The sequence below is a fragment of the Protopterus annectens genome, chromosome 2.part1 (assembly GCF_019279795.1).
Source record: "Protopterus annectens isolate FY-2018-M chromosome 2.part1, PAN1.0, whole genome shotgun sequence".
NCBI classification, from domain to species: Eukaryota; Metazoa; Chordata; order Ceratodontiformes; family Protopteridae; genus Protopterus; species Protopterus annectens.
Window position 1 is genome coordinate 396,976,564 of NC_056729.1, and position 20,796 is coordinate 396,997,359.

At 42.0% G+C, this 20,796-nt stretch overlaps 1 protein-coding gene across 1 annotated transcript in view; it reads left to right on the plus strand.

The window, feature by feature from the left end:
- MARCHF1 (membrane associated ring-CH-type finger 1) overlaps positions 1-20,796 on the plus strand; it is a 1,304,024-nt gene that overhangs the window by 627,934 nt on the left and 655,294 nt on the right. Inside the window, exon 3 of the mRNA XM_044062214.1 lies at positions 19,690-19,769. Coding sequence (XP_043918149.1) covers positions 19,690-19,769 — 80 coding nt within the window. The remainder of the gene's footprint in view (positions 1-19,689; positions 19,770-20,796) is intronic.

A 20,796-nucleotide genomic window follows, 5' to 3' on the forward strand; every position in this document is an offset into this window, starting at 1 on the left:
TAAACATTTTAGTTTTTGTCTCCTCTTTGCTTGAAAACGTTTATATTATGTTGTTTGCATTTTTCTGTTTAGCAGATGCACTAGGAAAATGATAACTGACTCCACAAAATCTAAAATTTGATTTTTGTTCTATGTTGCTCCATCTCATGCCTGTAACCATATTTACATAGGATGTGGTTTCTGGCTACTTATTTGTTACAATGCCATGTTATTTATCATGTGGTTGTCTTTATATTTGCCCTTAGTTTTATTATGTTTACAGTTTCTGTACTTTGTTTTTCATTATTTTCATTCTGTCTTAATTTTGCATACTAACATCTACTCTGTAATGCTTTTAAGCTGCACATTACAAAGTTCACTTACATTGCATGCACTTACGGCATTCTCCAAACTCTTTGTCAACTAGTCTTAGTCGCTCACCCTTAAATGACAATTTCTGATGTGACATGCTGTTCTCACAGAGTCAGACATTTCCCCCTGCTTTCATGCCACTGCTCTGTTTTAATTCATTAGTCTAAGCATCAGTAACCTTCAAGACCACCTGAAAAATAAAGGGTTAATGATGGATACTGTTTTCTTCCTTCTTTCTGGCAAATGGCTTGATAGTGTCCAGCATACGGTTCAACAAGACAGACACTCACAAGATCACATTCAAGAGTAGCCAACATGCAAATCAGGTAGACTTCCTCCTAGTAAGGAAAAGACAGTGGGGTAGAATCAGTGATTGCAGAGTCATCCCCAGTGAAACAGTCAGCCCACAGCATAAACCACTGGTTGCAACAATCAGCTGCAAGCAGTGGTCAGAGAAGACTCTAAAGTCAGACCTGGAAGAGGATTGTAAAAAAAGCACAACTGTTCAAGGAATTATTCAGGGCTCTAGCACCTAAAGAAAAAGGGGAAACTGGTGGAGTTGAAAAAAAGTGGCAGTGCCTCAAAACAGCGTGTGTGAGGACTATAGAACATATATGTGGCCAAGCCAGGTGTGGAAATAAGGTACATTAGAAAAGTTGGTGATAGAATGCAGAATTCTAAAAAGTCATCAAAAGAAAGAAGGAGCACAGGAAAATGTGAAATATAGCAAATACAGAACAGGCTAGGAAGGAGTACTGGTTGGCTAACAAAAAGGCCGAGATGACAGTTGCGGTAGCAAGGAACAAGGCATCAGAGGCACTCTGACAGCTTCTGAAAAGAGACTCAGTAGAGGGCACAAAGAAACTCTATCAGGTTGTAAGGCAAAGACATAAAAAATAAAGAAAATAGACACCCTTCATAATGGATGTGCAGCAACAATCTGCTCACCAGTCCACAGGGCATCAAAGAAAATGGAAGGAGAATTTCCAGCAGCTTCTGAATGAGGAAACTCCACAGAAACTGCAATACCCCAGACAAAACCAACAATCAAAGAAGAGGAACAGCCCAACCTAGAAGACGTAAAGACAGCACTAAGGAAATGAAGTCAGAGAAAGCTCAGATATGGTCACAGCAGGCATGATCAAGGTGTTGAGTGAGGTGGAGAGAAATGACTCCTGAGGGTACGTGAAACAATATGGAGTAAAATACATATCTCAGATAACTGGAAATAAGCATACTGGTGCCAATGGTTAAAAACAAAAGGGACAGTGACAGCTATGGATGGTATAGAGGTATCAAACTCATGTCACACTACATGAAAGTTCTGGACAGGGTGAATGATAAATGAGCACACAAACTAGTAGAAAGTAAGATGGGGGATGTGCAGTTTGGATTCAGATCAGAAAGAAGCACAACTGACCCAATGTTTGCAGTGTGAAGATTGGGTAGAGAGCCAGCCAGCAAAATGCCAAGTTGCTAAGATGGAGCCTGGGGTTGCAAGCATATGATATGTCAGTGCAGGACCGCAGTGGGATTACCAATGCCAATGCAGATGAGCTCTCAAGACAGGAAATGAGGTGAGGTAAATGCAGATAGACCTAACCCTCTCAAGTGGTGTTTCTCAAGGGTCACTGGAAAAACTAGCTTGAATTATCAAAGGGGGGGAGATATGTGAAGATTGGGTAGAGATGGGTGAAGGCTGCCAGCCTAGCCAAATAGAATTTGATGCATAATTCTGGCATTTGTAAATACAAATGTAAAATACAAGCTTGTTTCTTAAATGAAAGAAAATATTGTGAAATGCTGAACTTCAAGATTGTAGCAACATTGCCATCTGCTGTAAGAAAAACTAAGTCAAGCATTTCACATCTGTTCTTTGAAATTAAAATCATGTCTTCTATGTTCTTTTGATCTCCAGAGCTCTGAGTCATTATGTCTGGACTAGCACATTCTTTCTATTGTTTTAAGGCTAAAGTTAATGACCAGAATTTACATGTGGAATGTCCTTTATTGCTTTAAGTGTAAAATAATGTAAATGCAGTTTTTGTGGGGCCTGGGAACCAGGAAAGTGTCAAAATAATGTAATAGGTGTACTGGGAAACCTAAGTGTCAAAAAACATAATGTAATCTGGGAGGGCCCAGCAGAAATGCTTGTTAGTGATTTTAAAATCTATCGCTCAGAGAGAGACTGTAAGCATTTTGATCTTGGACATCTAACTCAGCACTGCCTGATGTCTTAAGTAAGTTATTTTAGAAATATGTTTTCTTGTAGCAATAGCTAGGAATTAGAAAAAGAGTAGAATACGTGTTTTTCTGTTATGTCAGAACTGTACTACTGAATTATTTTAAGTTTCTGTGTGATCTCTGAACTCTTGAGTGGCACTGTGGTGTAGTGGTATTGTCTTGTGTGTTTTTAGTATTTATTATTAAATATTTTTAAACCCTTTTCAACTGTGGCTGGTTTATATAAAGATAAATTAAGCTCTAGAGTACATTGCCTGCTTATAAGTGATCCTGTACTAAGCCCTTCCAATAAGCCTTGATTGCTTAGTTACACTACTATTGGATAATAATATTGCACAGTAATAATTGGACACCTGTTTTAGGGCCTTTGGGTAGCTGATAATTATTAGCTGGTGGTGGCAGGAATTACTACCATATAATCTGTGCATAGGGGCACAGCTGGGGAATCTGTATCAGCCTTTCCCAGGTGTGTCTGTGAAGTTGTATAAATACTTATCTCAAAGTGTGTGTGTGTTTCAGCTACTTGGGCAGGGACACAAAGCACTAGTTGGACAGAGAGGGTACTGGAGGTTTTAACTTGCCAGCTATGCTAAGATCTGGACCCTATAGCTGTGCCAGTGGGGAGTCTTATTGGGGACCAAGAGAGCAACCAGCCCCAAAATGACTGTGATCCCTGTGTGCTCTTAAGGGAAATTGCACTTTACTGTGTGTATCTGTTATTCTTTCCTCTCATATGAGATGCCCTCTCTGGTGTTAGTGGTAAGGATTGAGGCTCCTTGATTGCTCGGCCAGGGCACGAGCGTCACATTGTGGTTTGCAGTGGTTGGGATATCCACATCACATATTAAGTAGTTGGCAAATACTAATTGGCTTGTAATGGTGTGGGTAGAGTTAATTCTGTAGCTTATGGTCAGTGATCTCTGAAGGTGTTTTGTACTCTAAATCAGCCACGCAGTGAATACTCAGAGTTCAGATCGCAATTGTTTTATTTCTTTTGTTAGCTTAGTTAGTCAGGGTAAGCAGGTAGCATGTCAGCAGAGGAGTATAGAAAGCTGACAAGGAGCCAGCTGGTGGAGATGTGCCAGGCTAGGGCACTGCTACATGGAAACCTAAGGCAGACCTGATTGCAGCCTTGGTTACAGCTGCATCAGAAAACAGCATCCAGGAGGACAATCAAACTGGCAGTGGAGATACGATATCCTTGGAGAATCGACAGCTCAAACTTTCTGTGAAGGACAATGAGACTGGCAGTGGAGATACAATATCCTCGGAGAATGGATAGTTCAACCTTTTTTGCAGTGGACTTAAAAATCCAGCTGGAGCTAAATAGACTTCAGTTAGAGGCCAGGCATTTGGAGATAGAAGCCGAAGAAAAGCAGCATCAGAGGAGGCATTAGAGGGAAATACTGACTCTTCGCCAGAATTGTGAAGGTAATGGGGAAGGGAGTAACTGGACCCCAGAAGCACAACAGGTCAGTAAATTTCTTCCGCAATTTAAAGATGGGGATAATTTTGATAGTTTCATTCATATGTTTGAGAGGGTATGCAAACAGTATAGTGTTGACCAAAGGTTCTGGGTACGGTTCCTGGCCCCCTTACTCCATGGTAAAGCTGTAAATGCATTGGCTAAAATGTCTGACATTGCATGTTTTGATTATACTGCTCTAAAAAAATGTCTTTTAGAATATTTTAAGCTAACACCTGAAATGTATAGGAAAAGGTTTTGTGAGCATAGACTCAAGGCAGATGAAAGTGTGTGTGAATATGTTGCTGAACTGACCACTTATTTTCATAGCTGGGTGAGTGGATATCAGGTCACCACTTCTGAATGGCTGGCAGACATTTTGGTGAGGGAACAAGCCCTTAGCACATTGCCTGAAGACATGAGGATCTGGTTAGCTGTTAGACAATGTGCTACTTCAGATGAGTTGGGGAAGAAGGGAGACCTATACCTGGTAAGCAGGGCAGCCCTGCACAGGAAGGGAACCCCCACTACTGCTCATGGGTCGAAAGGAACCTATGGTGGGCAGTACAGACTGCCCCAACAGAATCTGCCAGTAGCAGGGGAAGCCACTAGTCCAGGTACACATCCAGGAGCTAGGGTTAAATGTTTTGAATGCAACCAGTGGGACCATGTGGCATACAGATGTTCACGGAGACAAGGTGGGGAACCAAAGGTGAGGGAGCCAGTAAGTGGGAAAGACAAAATGCCAATAGTATTTTGTCTTGGGACAACAAGGGTACCAAACTACCACCAGAGACTATATCCTATTGTAGAGAATGGGAAAGAGGCCATTGCCAAGAGAGACACAGCCTCTGATATAGCCAGTGTAAAGCCTGCAATGGTTACAGAGGAGCACAACTTGCCTGGGTGGTCTATTCCAGTCAGGGCTTTAGGAGGGATCCCACTCCAAATACCTTTGGCTAGGGTTCACCTTGACTGCGAGGGTGGAAAAGGAAGAAAGCCAGTAAGTGTGTCTGAGGATATACCTGCAGATGTCCTGATAGGGAATGATTTTTGACAGTGCAGTACCCTGTGCTTGTGCAGTTACACGCAGTCAGGCTTGGAGATAAGCAGGTAAGTCTGGTAGCCTGGGGGAGACCCAGACAGACTGCATGCTTGCGGCCAGGACTGGTGAGGTGGTTACTTCAGAGAGGGAGCTACTCTGTAGCAATGAAACTGAAGGTGAGACATAGCTGCTTGTGGATACTGATGGTCCCTTGAACAGAGTGACTGCAAAGGTAGAGGTGAGTAGTAGTACCAAGCATGACAGTGAGGCATCACTGTCAGATGATGTCAGACTTCCTGTGGAAGGGGAGCTGGGAAGGGTTACAAGGAGAGAGTTGAGACAGGCTCAGCTTTCAGACCCTACATTGCAAGGCCTGAGGCAGGTAGCTAGGGAGGCACCTGATTCTCAAGGAAAGGGGGAATTTGTATACTGGGACAAAGGGTTACTATACAGAGAGTGGACCCCTAAGGAAGGGCTAGAAGGTGAGAGAATACAGCAGTTGGTAGTGCCTAGAGCCTACCATCTGGTGCTTCTACCCATAGCCCATAATATTCCCTTTGCAGGTCATATGGGCATAAAACGTACAAAGAGGCGTATTATGCAGAATTTCTATTGGCCTGGAATTTCCAGAGATGTAACAGGGTATTGCAGGACCTGTGAGCAGTGCCAAAAGGTAGGCAAGGCAGGAGACAAGGTGAGAGCTCCTTTAATGCCTTTGCCTGTGATTGCGGAGCCATTTCAGAGGGTAGCTATGGATATTGTGGGTCCTCTGAGTACCCCAAGTTCCACAGGGAAAAAGTATATCCTAGTGGTAGTGGATTATGCTACACAATACCCTGAGGCAGTAGCTTTGTCCTCCATTGAAGCAGAGAAGGTGGCAAATGCTTTGTTAGAGATTTTCAGCTGGGTGGGTTTCCCAAAAGAAATACTGTCTGCCCGAGATGCCAATTTCATGTCAATCCTGCTGGCTTGCCTGTGAAAGTCCTGTGGAGTGAAGCACATGAAGACCACCCCCTACCATCCCCAGACCAATGGTCTTGATGAGAGGTTAAACTCTACAATCAAGTCCATGCTATGGGTATTTGCAGATCAGTTTAAGAGGGAGTGGTACAAATATTTGCCCCATCTGTTGTTTGCTTATAGAGAGGATTCCCAGGAATCCACAGGTTTTTCACCCTTTGAGTTGCTGTATGGGCATAGGGTGAGGGGACCTCTAGATTTAATTCGAGATGAATGGGAAGGTGAGTGCGAACCTCACAAGGAGTCTGTTGTGGCATATGTCCTAAACCTCAGGACACGGCTCAGGGAACTCATGGGCTTGGCCCAGGAGAACCTGGCAGAAGCCCAACAACAGAAAAAGGTGTGGTATGACAGGAATGTTCGAGCTAGAGAGTATGCTATGGGGCAGCAGGTAATGGTTCTCATTCCTGTCAGACATAAGCTGCAAGCAGCTTGGGAGGGTCCCTACAAGGTGGTAATAAAGGTAAGTGATGTTAACTACATAGTAGAACTGTTAGGCAGACAGCAGAGGCACAAACTATACCATGTTAACATGATGAAACCTTACCATGATAGGGAGGCCCTTGTGCTGAGCATTTGCAGTGGATTGCAGGAAAGTCTGAGGGAAATCTGGAGTCTGATCTCCTCAGTGAGGCTCGGGCTGACACCTCAGTAGAAGGGGTAGCAATGTCCCAGTAGATATCCCATACCCAGGTTCAAGAAATCCAAGCAGTGTTGCAGGAATTTGGGGACATGTTCACTGGGAAACCAGGGTACACCCACCTGGTGCAGCACCAGGTGGATACAGGACCCCAAAGGCCTATTAGGCAAGCCCCTTATAGGGTGCCTGAGAGAGTCAAACAGACCCTGAGGGAGGAGGTACAGGAGATATTGGAACTAGGGATGATTCAAGAGTCCAACAGTCCCTGGGCCTCCCCAGTGGTGCTGGTGCCAAAGAAGGATGAAAGCACCAGGTTCTGTGTAGACTACAGGAAATTAAACAGTCACACAGAGTCAGATGCTTACCCCATGCCTAGGACAGATGAGGCCTTAGAGCAGCTGGGTGGGCTAAGTATCTTACAACCATTGATCTTACTAAGGGTTACTGGGAGGTGCCCTTGACTCCCAGTGCTAGAGAGAAGTCAGCCTTTGTGACTCCTTTTGGCTTGTACAAGTTCTCAAAGATGCCCTTTGGGATGAAGAATGCCCCAGTGACTTTCCAGAGGCTGGTAGATAATATCCTAGAAGGAGCTGGAGGGTTTTCCCTTGCTTACCTAGATGATATTGCCATCTACAGCCTTTCCTGGCCAGAGCACCTTCAGCGTGTCAGGGAGGTGCTGGGCAGACTACAGGGGGCAGGGTTGACCATTAAGCCGAGCAAATGTCAGGTGGGTATGGCAGAGGTCTTCTACTTAGGACATAGAGCGGGGAGTGGTAAGATGAGGTCAGCACCTGCCAAAGTGGAAGCCATTCAGGCATGGCCTGCACCTGTTTCTAAAAAGCAGGTGAGGGCATTATTAGGGATAGCAGAATACTACAGAAAGTTTGTCCCCAGTTATAGTATCATAGCTGCTCCCCTCACAGACCTGACAAGGACAAACAGGCCAGATAAGGTAGTGTGGACCCCAGCACATGAGCAGGCATTCCAGAAGCTTAAAAAAGCTTTGGGAGGACCCCCTGTGTTAACCAGTCCAGATTACAGCAAAGAATTTGTTGTGCAAGTGGATGCTTCAAGCCATGGGGTGGGGATTGTACCTAGCCAGATTTCTTCAGAGGGGGAAGAGCACCCAGTGGTTTATGTCAGTCATAGGCTTCAACCCAGGGAGGAATGCTATGCAGCTGTATTGAAGGAATGTCTATCCATAGTGTGGCCACTGCAGAAACTTCAGCCTTATCTGTATGGAAGGAAATTCACTGTTATGACAGATCATAACCCTCTAACATGGTTAAACAGAGCCAGTGAGCAAAATGCCAAGTTACTAAGATGGAGCCTGGGGTTGCACGCATGTGATATGTCAGTGCAGCACTGCAGTGGGATTAGCAATGCCAATGCAGATGGGTTCTCAAGACAGGAAAAGTACAGTCGTGTACACTTACCATAAATGTAGATGTTTGAGTTTATTCACTGTTGCAGTCATTACATTTGGGTAATCCTGCTGGTAGTTTGCCCTCAGCTGGCCTGAATTCCAAAGTCTTGGGTCCTGCATCGGCTGCTGTCACCCCTTCCCTGACATCAGGTTGTCAGGGGTATAAAAGAAGCAGCCAGTGCCATTTTCTTCAGTTTTTCTTGCCCCAGATATATATATATATATATATATATATATATATATATATATATATATATATATATATATATATATATTCAGAAATACACCAATATAAATTTTACCTTCATCTATAAGCAAATACACCACATAGGTTGTATAAATCAGAGAAGAAAAGATAAGATCCAAAGAAAAAAGGGGGAAGGCGGGAGGGTAACCTGGACTGCAACAGTGAATACACTCGAACATCTACATTTATGGTAAGTATACACAACTGTACTATGTTCTTCGTGTTTCACTGTTGCAGTCATTACATTTGGGTAGAGTCCCAAAGCTATGGTTGGGAGGCTAGAGCTAGAGAGCAGTAGGAGCGGCTATGAGGCCCTGCAGAACTGCAGTGGCAAAGCCTGCCCTGGATTTAGAGCAGAGTGGCAGATGATAATGCTTTGTAAAGATGTGCACTGAACTCCAAGTAGCCACCTCTAAAATGTCTCTGGTTGGTACTCCCCTGAGAAAGGCTGCTGAAGTGGCTGCAGCTCTGGTGGAATGTGGCATAATGCCTTTAGGCACTGGCTTGCCATGGTGTAAGTAGCAGAAACAAATGAAGTGGCCTAACCACTTAGAAATAGTCTGCTTTGAGATAGTTTTTCCTTGTGATCCTGCAGCATACGCCACTAGTAATTGCTCTGTCTTCCTGAAAGCTTTGGTTCTGTCCAAGTAGAATCTAAGCTGTCTGTGTACATCCAAAGAATGCAGAATTCTCTCCCCCTTGTTCTGTGGATTTGGGTAAAAGGTTGGCAGATGAATAGTTTGGTTAAGAGCCACACTGAATACCACTTTAGGCATAGATGTTGGGTTTGTCCTCAGGGAGACCCTGTCTGGATGAAAAATGATAAACGGTTCCACAGCCATGAGCGCCTGTAGCTCTGAAATTCATCTTGCAGAAGTAATTGCTAGGAGCAGAGCTGTTTTCCAACATAAAAACTTTATATCAGCAGTAGCAGCTGGCTCAAAAGGAGGCAGGGTGAGCTTTTCCAAGACATAGTTGAGGTCCCATGCAGGTATTGGTAGTCTCCTTGGAGGCCTTAAATTTTTGGCTCCTCTGAGGTACTGCTTTAATAAAGGATAAGAAAAAAGTGGTGGCTCTGTATTATAATGAGCCAAAATGGCAGAGGCATGAATTTTAATTGATGAAAAAGATAGGCCTTTGTCCAGCATCTCAGTTAAGTATTGCAAAATCTGAGGAATATTTGGTACCGCTGCATCAGTTCCTTGTGCCTGGTTCCAAGCACAGAATCTCTTCCATTTTCCAGCATAAGACTTTCTAGTACTAGGCTTTCTGGCTTCCAGAATGACATCCATCACAGCTTTACTGAGAGGTGTTTTTTGTATGACTACATTATCCGCCATGCTGCCAAGTTTAATGTCCTGAGTTGGCTGTGCAGGATCTGATTGTTTTGCTGGAAGAGTAGATGAGGTATATGAGGTAAGGTCCAAGCTGGGTATAGAGATAAGTTCTTTAGTATTGGATACCAGTACTGGCGTGGCCAGTCTGGGGCAATCAGTATCATCTTTGGCTTCTCTTGTCTGACCTTTAGGAGTACCTTGGGGAGGAGAGGCAGTGGAGGAAAGGCATATACTGATAGTTTTTTCCAGCTGAAAGGGCGTCCACTTTCCATGCTTGTCTGTGATAAGTCCTTGTGCAGAATCTTTTTAGTTGACAATTGTGAGGGGAGGCAAATAGATCTATGTCTGTGCATCCCCATTTCCTTGTTATCATGCTGAAGACTTGTGGATCCAGCTTCCACTTGTGGGGATCCATGAGATTTCTGCTTAATTCGTCTGCCAGAGTATTTTCCTTTCCTGGCAGGAATTGTGCCTGTAGATGTACTTGGTAAGTCAAAGCTGTGCCCCACAAGGTCATGGCTAGTCTGCAAAGGGGGTAAGAATGCATGCCCCCCTGCTTGTTTATATACCACATGACTGTGGTGTTGTCTGTCTTTATCAGTAGTTGTCCTGGATGAAGTAGGTCCTTGAAGGCTGTCAGAGCATTTTGAACAGCTAGCATCTCTTTTTGATTGATATTTAGATGTATTTGGTTTGAGGACCATGTGCCCTGAATGCATCTTCCTGCCATGTGGGCCCCCCAGGCATAATCTGATGCATCCGTTGTTAGTGTCTGCCTGGCTGGGGGTAATGTGAATGGCTGTCCCTTGTTCTGGTGACAAGCCTTTGCCCACCATCGAAACTCCTGTTGCAGGCAGGGAATGAGAGTAATTATTGTTTCCAGGCTGGGGCAATGTTGAGTCCAAACACTTTTTAGGTACCATTGAAGTTTCCTCATATGCAGTCTTGCATATGGAATTAGTAGAATGCAGGATGCCATGAAGCCCAAAGCCTGCAGAATTTTTCTTGCAGATAAATGGGCTTTTGTTGCCAACATTTTGAAATAGGTAGTTAGTCGCCTTTGTTTGTCTGGCGTGAGATAAGCCATCTGGGCAGTTGTTTTCAAGCTTGCACCCAGGAATGTTATCTCTTGAGAGGGTACTAGTTTTGATTTCTTTTTGTAGACTGTGTACCCTAGGCATGTTAGAAGTCTTTTCACAAATGCCAGATGTTGAAGAAGAATGTCCTTGTTCTCTGCTTGAATTAGACAGTCATCCAAGTAAAGATATATTTGTATTCCTCTTTGTCTGCAGAATGCAATTACTGGTGCCAGGCACTTTGTAAAGATCCTGGGCACAGTAGATAAGCCAAAGGGCAGTGCAGAGAATTGGTAATGCACTGAACCAGCCTTGAATCTTAGGTATCTTCTGCATGATTGTCTGACTGGAACATGCAGGTATGCCTCTTTTAGGTCTAAAGTCACAAGCCATGCATTCTTGCCCAGCATGGGCAGAAGCTGCTGCAAAGTCAATATTTTGAATTTTGGAATATCCAGGAATGTGTTCAGAATAGATAGGTCCAGTATCAGCCTCCAGGCCTTGTCCTTTCTGGGTACTAAGAACAGTCTTGAGTAAAATCCTTGTCCCTGCTCTTGCTCTGGTACTTGTTGAATGGCCCCCATGTCCATGAGGGATAAGACTTGTTTTTGTGCCTCTGCCCATTGATTTTTTGGCAGATCTGACCAGCCATTTGCCTTTGGCAGAGTATGGAAATGGAACTTGTAGCCTTGTGACACTATATTTAGAACCCACTTGTCCTAGGTTATGATGTGCCAATTTTGAGCAAAAAATGCTAATTTTCCCCCTAAGGGTGCTGCCAAAAGAAAAGTGCTTAGTGCAGGCAGGGGGAAGTCATTGGGACTGTTTTCTGTATGTTTGTGATCTATCTTCTCCAGCTTTGGAGGTAGAAGCACCCCATTGCTTTGACATATAAGAACCTTGCACCTGAGATCTGCCCCTAGGGCATCTGGATCTGCCCCTTTGAGGTCTGTCTGACACAGGAAAGGACCAATTTTTTGTAGGCCAGTGTCTACTAAACCTTGGTGGCTGTACTTGTAAAAAATATTTAACAGTTTGCATAGATTTAGCTTTGTCCTCCATTTTCTTTAACACCTCTTCTGCCTTAACACCAAAGTATCATGCTGTAAAGGTGCATCTAGTAATTTAACTTTAACATGATCAGGCAGATTTTGTTCCTTTAACCAAGCATGCCTCCTGATGACAGAACCCGTTACTGCAGCCCTGCAGGAGGCCTCCAAAGAATCAAAACCACATTGCAATGTATGTTTTCCAACTTGTTCAGCTGCATACAATAAATCCTGCATTTCCTTGTTTTCTGCACATTCAGAGTTTAACAACATTTTCTGTTTAATCAATCCCATGACATGTTGCTGATACTTAAGCATATGAAACTGACAGTTTAAGGCCCTTATAGCCAAAGTTGCAGATGTGTAAACCTTTTTTCCCCATCTATCCACTGCCCTTGAATCTCTGTCAGAGGGGGTTGTTTTTTTTGCAGTGGAAGCCTTAACTCCCTTTGGACCCTGTGAAATAGTTTCTGGGTCAGCAGCAGGGTTTTTAAAAATAAATTTGTGTGAGTCAGGAACCCTGTAATATCTGTCAGGCTTAACAGGAGCTGGTGGTAAGGAGTCAGACTAGACTCTGAAAACACATCATCTACAATGTCTAACACAGGTGGAATGGCTAGAAGCCTGTGCTGTGGTAGTAAAAGGAAGTCCCTGAGCCTCTTTTCAAATTCTGAAAAATCTTGGTTTTCCCAGTGAAAATGCTCCCTCATGGTATGCAAGGTTTCCCCAAAGGAAAAGTCCTCAGGAGGAGATGCTGAAGGTATAGATTCTTCAGCATCAGAATCCTCATAGTGGGAAAAAATATCCCTGATCAGAAGAGGAATCAGAAGAAATAGAGACCTGATCTGAAGATTCATAGTGAGTGTCTTGCCTAGGCCTCTTATCAGGAGGGGGAAGGGAACCCCTGATCAAAGAAATCAAGTCTTCGGCCATTTTGAGCATCTATTTTTTGGGCACAGAGGCCTGTCCCCGTGGCTCTTGAGTTTGTTTCTTTGGTTTAGAAGATGCTTTAGTCTTTGCCTTTGAAGCTGAAGTTGTTTTAATGTAAAGATGTTTAGGTCTGAATACACCCTCAGAAGCCGGTACCTGCTCAGCGGCTCTGGACCCCTCTGAGGGATTGGCGTCCAAGGCTCCAATACCTTGAGTATCCAGCAGCATGGCCGACTCCACATGGGTGTCGGTAGTGGCCTGCGACACTAAAGTAGCGGGTGTCAGGGGCTGCGAAAGCGCCTAACTGAGAACCGGCATACCGGCAACTGGATTAGGAGAAGCTTTGTCGTCAGTTTTGGGCCTCGGCTGTTTTTCTCTATCCTTTTCTTTGCATTTTTTGTAAACTCTGGTAGCCGGATGGCTATCCGATGACATTTCAGGATAATTAAACCGTCTACCAAAAAACTTTAAAGCAAAATTATACCGATGCTTAATAGTGCATCGGTTAAATCTAGCACAAAACCGACAACCAGTAACGTTGTGATCAGGGCCTAGGCACGGAATACAGTAAGAATGAAAATCCTTATGCGGTATTTGCTTTCCACAAGAAATACAATTATTAACTTTTTCTGACATTGGTCTGGAGCAAAAAAAAAGTTTCCCCAACGGGGTACTTAGCTTTAATGAAGACTTCGGATCTGAAACTCAAACTCAAAAATCTCAGGAGTCGGCTGACCAGCACTTGCAAACTGCTTCTGCTTCGGGCACCGCTCGGCAAGAAAGACTGAAGAAAATTACATCGGCTTCTTCTTTTATACCCCTGATGGCTTGACATCAGGGAAAGGGTAACAGCAGCCAATGCAGGACCCAAGACTTTGGAATTCAGGCAGGCTGAGGGCAACCTGCCAGCAGGATTACCCAAATGTAATGACTGCAACAGTGAAACATGAAGAACATTGGGGTGAGGTACACGCAGATAGACCTAACCCTCTCAAGCGGCATTTCACAAGGGTCACTTAAAAAACTAGCTTGAGTTCTCCAAGGAAGGGAGAGATGTGAAGTTTGGATAGAGATGGGTGAAGACTGCCAGCCTAGCCAAATAGAATTTGATACGTAATTCTGGCATTTGTACATACAAATGTAAAATACAGGCTTGTTTCTTAAATGAAAGAAAATATTGTAAAATGTTGAACTTCAAGATTGTAGCAACATTGCCATCTGCTGTAAGGAAAACTAAGTCAAGCATTTCACATCTGTTCTTTGAAATTAAAATCATGTCTTGTATGTTCGTTTGATCTCCAGAGCTTGGAGTCATTATATCTGGACTAGCATATTCTTTCTGTTGTTTTTAAGGCTAAAGTTAATGACCAGAATTTACATGTGGAATATCCTTTATTGCTTTAAGTGTAAAATAATAGTGTATACTGGGAAACCTAAGTGTCAAAAAAAATTATGTAATCAAGGAGGGCCCAGCAGAAATGTTTGTTAGTGACTTTAAAAGCTATTACTCAGAGAGAGACTGTAAGCATTTTGATCTTGGACATCTAACTTCAGCACTGCCTGCTGTCTTAAGTAAGTTATTTTAGAAGTATGTTTTCTTGTAGCAATAGCTAGGAATTAGAAAAAGATTAGACTAAGTGTTTTTCTGTTATGTCAGAACTAAACTACTGAATTATTTTAAGTTTCTGTGTGATCTCTGAACTCTTGAGTGGCACTGTGGTGTAGTGGTATTGTCTTGTGTTTTTAGTATTTATTATTAAATATTTTTAAGCCTTTTTCTACTGTGGCTGGTTTATGTAGAGATAAATTAAGCTCTAGAGTACATTGCATGCTTATAAGTGATCCTGTACTAAGCTCTTCCAATAAGCCTTGATTGCTTAGTTACACTACTATTGGATAATAATATTGCACAGTAATAATTGGACACCCTTTTAAGGGCCTTTGGGCAGCTGATAATTATTAGCTGGTGTTGGCAGGAATTACTACCGTATAGTCTGGGCATAAGGGCACAGCTGGAGAATCTGTGTCAGCCTTTCCCAGGAGTGTCTATATAAATACTTATCTCAAAGAGTGTGTGTGTGTGTGTGTGTGTGTGTGTGTGTGTGTGTGTGTGTGTGTGTGTGTGTGTGTGTGTGTGTGTGTGTGTATACATATATATATATATATATATATGTACTGGAGGTTTTAGCTTGCCAGCTAGGTTGAGATCTGGACCCTATAGCTGTGCCAGTGGGGAGTCTTATTGGGGACCTGTGGAGCAAGGGAGCGACCAGCCTTGGACTGACTGTGATCTCTGTCTGCTCTTAAGGGAAATTGCACTTTACTGTGTGTATCTGTTATCCTTTCCTCTCATATGAGACACCCTCTCTGGTGTTAGTGGTGGGGATTGAAGCTCCTTGATTGCTGGGACAGGGCACGGGCATCACATGCAATGAGACAGACAGTTAAGAAGATGCTAGAAATGAGGAAAGAGTCCAACTCAGCATTCCTAGACTTGGAGAAAACATATGACAAGGTCCCATGAAAGCTAATTTGGGCTGCCCTGCTGTGGTTTGAAGTCACTAAAGTACTGGTAGAATCAGTACAGGCTATATATAAGTACCCAATGATGCAAGTATGCACAGTGTTCGTTTTCACAGATGGCTTCCCCGTAGGAGTGGGTCTGCATCAGCATTCAGCTCTGAGCTCACTGCAGTTCATACTGGTGATAGACTATACTAACATATGGGAGGGCTAGATTAATAAAGGTGCTGTATGCACATGATGTGGCATTACAGGCAGATTCTGAACAAGAACATCAGGAAAAGATAGGGGAATGCAAAACTGACAGCACATGGAATGAAACCGAGTACAGATAAGACAGATGTAACTGAGAATTGAGAAAGAAGGGAAAATAGCTTCAAGTATCTGGGAGAGGTGGTTGAGGAGAAGGGATGTCTGAATGAGGAGGCCAAAGCTAGAATTAGAGGGGTTGCGGCCAACTGACACAGAGTGTCAGGGGTAGTGTATGACAGACGAATGCCAAAGAAGTTAAAAAGTAAGGTGTATGAAACAGTGGTCAACCAGTACTACTATATGTTACAGGAACCTGGGCAGTAAAGGCAGAGCAGCTGAGGAAGCTAGAGGTGATGGAGATGAAGTTCCTGAGATGCATGGTAGGATGCACACAGTGGGACAGATGAAAAAATGAGGACATCAGAGCAGAAGTCAAAGTAACTCCAATTATAGAGTAGGTTAAACAGAACAGATTACTGTGGTTTGGACACATGCAGAAAAGCAGGCAACTATCTGGTGAAGAAGATCTGGGACAGACAGGAAGAAAACAAGAGGAAAAGAGGGCATCCAAAAAAGAGGTGGAAGGATTGTGTGAGACAAGACCTATGACAATCTGTCAGTAGTAAAGTGGCATTGAATTGAGGGAGATGAGAACAGTTGACATGACACCCCAACCCTATGTAGAAAACGGGAAAAAGAGCTTGATGATGATGATGATGATGGGATAGTATTTTCTCTGGCTTACAGCAACTGGAATTTACTTTTCTATAATGTCAGTTCTTCTGCCTCCTCATCCTTAAAATATAAAACAGTGTTAAATAACTTACTGGCTAACTCCCCTGTGACATGAAGAAATGCTATACATTGGATTTATGCTGGTTTACCCCAAGAACACACACACAATAAGATGCAGATCAGAATTTTAATTCCAAGACTTCATTTTTCTAATAGGTTTTTAGAGTTCTTGCTGGTTGTACAGTTATTGTCTTGACCCTTAAATGAAGAAATTCATCAAAATAACTCTGGTGGTCAAGTGATTGTAAATTGGTTGAATCTGTGTGACTGAACACTTTGGAATGACCATGCAGCTCAAATTATTTTAATTATTCTCACTGAAATGCAGCACATTATGTACCTAGTATCTGGCACTGATAGATTGGCTGAGAATACTTTGGTCAGGATTTTTTATCTATTTGCTTTATTTTAATGTTCTAAACAAAATGCCAGTTTGTCAGATATTGTATATGTCAGTGTCTTTAAGGGTATCATTAACAGTTGGAGATTACGGTTTAGGTTTGGGTTATGATTTGGTTTATGAATAAGCTGGGGGTTAAGATTAGGTTTGAGTTACATATAAATAAGTTTAAAGCCAGAGTTACGGTTAAGGTTAAGGTTATGTGGGTGTTTTTCCTATATGGGAGTATTTATAGAAAAAGGGTAATGCCTCAAACAAGAAACACTGAATGATTATGTATATGGTGCATTTTCATTGAACTTGTTTTGTTAAAATTGATTTTTGAATGTATTGATTTTCAGCTAAGTGGAGACAATTATTTTGCTTTTAATGACATTGACTTTGATAAGCTTAAGATAATCCTCATTAAGACTACAGTTTTGACAAGAAGATTTTTGGAAAGGTAAACAGATTTTCTTTCTTTGTGTTGCTACAGGAAAAGAAAACAGTCGAGCAAGTGAGCATAGCTCTCAACTGTCCCAATTTTCACAGAATATCCAATTTTTTTCTTCATATTTTTTGTCTCTTTCTTATAAATGTATGATCTTCTGGATTTTTGTGGCAAATCAGTGAGGAATGAATTCATTAAATATGTCATATTCTTCAGAAAATGCATGGTAATATTGTTTGTGTCTTTCGGCTTTTCCCGGTTTGGGGTCTACACAGCAGACCTCCCGTCCGCTAATGATTAGCAGTTAATTTTTACGTACCAGCTTGCCAGGCCTGATGCACAACCTTCAACGAAGGCATGCCAATTCACGCATGTCTCCACGCAGAAGATGCTCTAGCTGAGAATCGAACTTTACAGCGTCTTACTATGAGGCGACAACGCTACCGCAGCACCACCACTAGCAACATTTCTAGAATTTTGTGGGATTTGTCCCACCATTATTGTTGGCTTTGTCCAGATTTCTTGTGCTAAGAGGTTACGACCTATGCTGCTGAGGCTCACAATTTTAAGGTAATGAACTCTTAGCAAGGGAGGCTGAACATGTCTAACAAAGTCAGAATGTCAGGTTTGGACATAAGTGGTGGATGGCTGCAATGATGTACGACACAAAAGGGTACCTATCATGGTGGAATAACTGTTTAGCTCAGTTATGTCATTAGACAAAAGGAACATCTGAATGTACTGGAGAAGTAGAACAATTATTATACCAAAACCACAGACACTGGAAGGTCTGGTAACCATGTGAAATGTCAGGACCTGCTACAGTGAGCCCCGAAATGCGGAGACTGTATGGCTAACAGAATGAACTTACATATACTAAGCATAAGATGCCATTTCTCAAAATATTCCCTTTTCTCCAAGTTATGGGAGTCTCAGAGTTGGTATATAAAAAGTATGGGGTGTGTGCTGGGCTTGCCCCCCATGTGGGGGAGTGGGCTTGTCTCCTTTGCAAAAAAAAAAAAAGTTTTAAGAAGAGCGAATTTCGAGATTTGCTCTTCTTCGGTGTTTTTGGCCTTTTTGTTTTTTCAGCTTCTCAGCACTTGGCATTTCAAGTGCTGACATTTAAATAGGGAGCCAGAAAGTCTTTGTATCCTTATAAAACAATAATTAGATAGTCAAGTTCTAATAAAAAAGAAGCATATTTATGATGTGCACTTTATAAAATATATCTTCACTTTAATCTAAAGATGAATAAGAGAGTAAGCCAGATGCATTGCCATTATCAGAGCACATAATAGTTTGCAAAGAAACATAACTATGAGTCTAAGATGAGACAGTAATAAAAAAGCTCCTCAAAAATGGGCAGGCTTTCCTTTCTGAGCTGAGCACTTTAACAGTTCAGGTACTGGAAGAGACCTGCACTACTTATCTACTTGCACAGCTAAGGTAAAAAGGTAAAATATTCCATTCATTCATGCATTCATCCACCTTCCTGTACCATCTTTATCCTGATCAAGGTCCGTCATCTGACCATTGGGAGGACAAACTGTGTGTATCTGGCAGCAGTGTTTTGTGTGTCACATCAGTGAATTACAAAATAAATTTAATTCCCATAACTTCTTTCTGCAACCCTGCATATGTGACTTTGACTAAGTTGCATAAACAGAACTGTACAAAAGAGTTTCTCCAAGTTAAACCAGACCTGATCTTATAGTTTAAATATGAATGATATGTATACATTAGCTAACAAAAGAACTATATAAAACATTTATTATTTATCTATCTATCTTAGTAGTTTACTGTTCACAGTCTAAGAAATGCAGGCATATCCCTGGTGAAAATATAGCACAAAAGATGATAATACTACAATTATCTGTCAGCTATATATCTGAGTTTTCAGGATGAAAAAATATGCTCATTTTATTCATCAGTGTGGTACTAAAGCATTAAACAACTCCTAATTCAACCATGGATCCACATTTGAAAGCATTTTTTATAGTTTTTAATAACTTCATGACAGTTTAAGTTGGACTGTTATTTCTCAAATGTACAGCAACCTATGTGTTTTCCCTTTGTAATGGTTTTAACTTACCTCAGGGACTATTTGAAAATAATTTCATGACTTGGAGGTTTCTAAAGCTTGTGTTGACTTGAACAGCTAAAATCTTTTTGTAGGAAATCATCTGTTATTAAACTGCACAGCATACTGCAGTTTATTTACAATGAAGTATGCAAAATCTATCTAACCTGAAAAGGGAAGTTTCAGCGGGGAACATTTCTGAAGAATGTGCTTAAAGCAAAACTTCCTCAAACTGGTTTTGTTATTAGTCAGAGTTAAAGTCACAGTTTGCACATTCTACACTCTTATGAATGCTAAACATTTACATCTGTATGCAGTTAAAGTCCAGGAGAGTAACATGCCTTGTATAAGAAAAGATATTACATTTTTTTTCCTGCAGGCAAGCAGTCCTACAGCAGCTACAATTCCAAGGATCCACTCCCAGACTTCAGTTTGCCCATCAACTCAGGACATCTGTAGGTATGTTAAGAATGGATTACACATAAATGGATGTGTGTTGCACCTGTCAGTATCTCCTAGTACGTCTTGTCACAGTTCTTCTTCCTTTGTCTATACTGTCCCAGCTTTGTTTTCAATTTCACCAGTTTTCTCATGCTGCAACTGAACTACTTATATTTTGTTTTATCAATGTTGGCAGTTGTTATTTTATTACTTTATTCTTTGATTGCTTGGATATTTGTCTGTTATGACTTCTCTGTTTCTTGTCACCTTTCATTGTCTGCACTTTCCATTTTTTTCTTGTTTGCATGCTGCCTGTCTCAGATGTGGTATCTTGCTTGACGTTCCTAAACATGGCCATGAGCATTCTTCTATTGTGATGACTTGTTCTACTCAGACCGCTAGCAAGAAACGGGTGAAACGGAGAATTCATAAAAAGAAAAAGATCTGTGAAGCATGCAAACATGCAGAAAGTGAAAAGGGACATGGAAACCAAGATTCTGCTAAGCAGAGAACAATGCCTAATCTCAGATGCAGTAGGTGTGACAAAGATTTATCCGATTCATCATCTGATGAGAATTATTGGGCTAAACCTAGGAAAAGGAGTAAAGAGAAAACCCAAGTACATAGAAGAAGCAGAAGAAAGATTAGACACGATGGTACTGAAGAAAATTTACCGAATGACAATAATGCTGAAGTTTTTCTGCTTCATTCAGTAGCTATGGGGAAAAAAGCTTGTCATATGGACATTGATACAAACTTGGCCATATGCAGTCACAGGCAGCGAAAAGCTACAAAAGGTAAAGAACCGACTGCATCAATTATTTCCAGATTACCATTTGAAGCAAGAGAAGCAGGGAAGCAAAATGGTGTTTCCAACAGAATTGCAACAGCGTCATATCCTCTCATCAAGGATTACGACATCATCAGATGTCATTGTCAGCAGAGACGTTCTAATGCAGTACAAGATGTAGCACCACCATTACAAATCAAGCCGGCTGAAAATGACAGTGCTATTAAGCATCCAGTTCTGCACGAGGACTGGCCT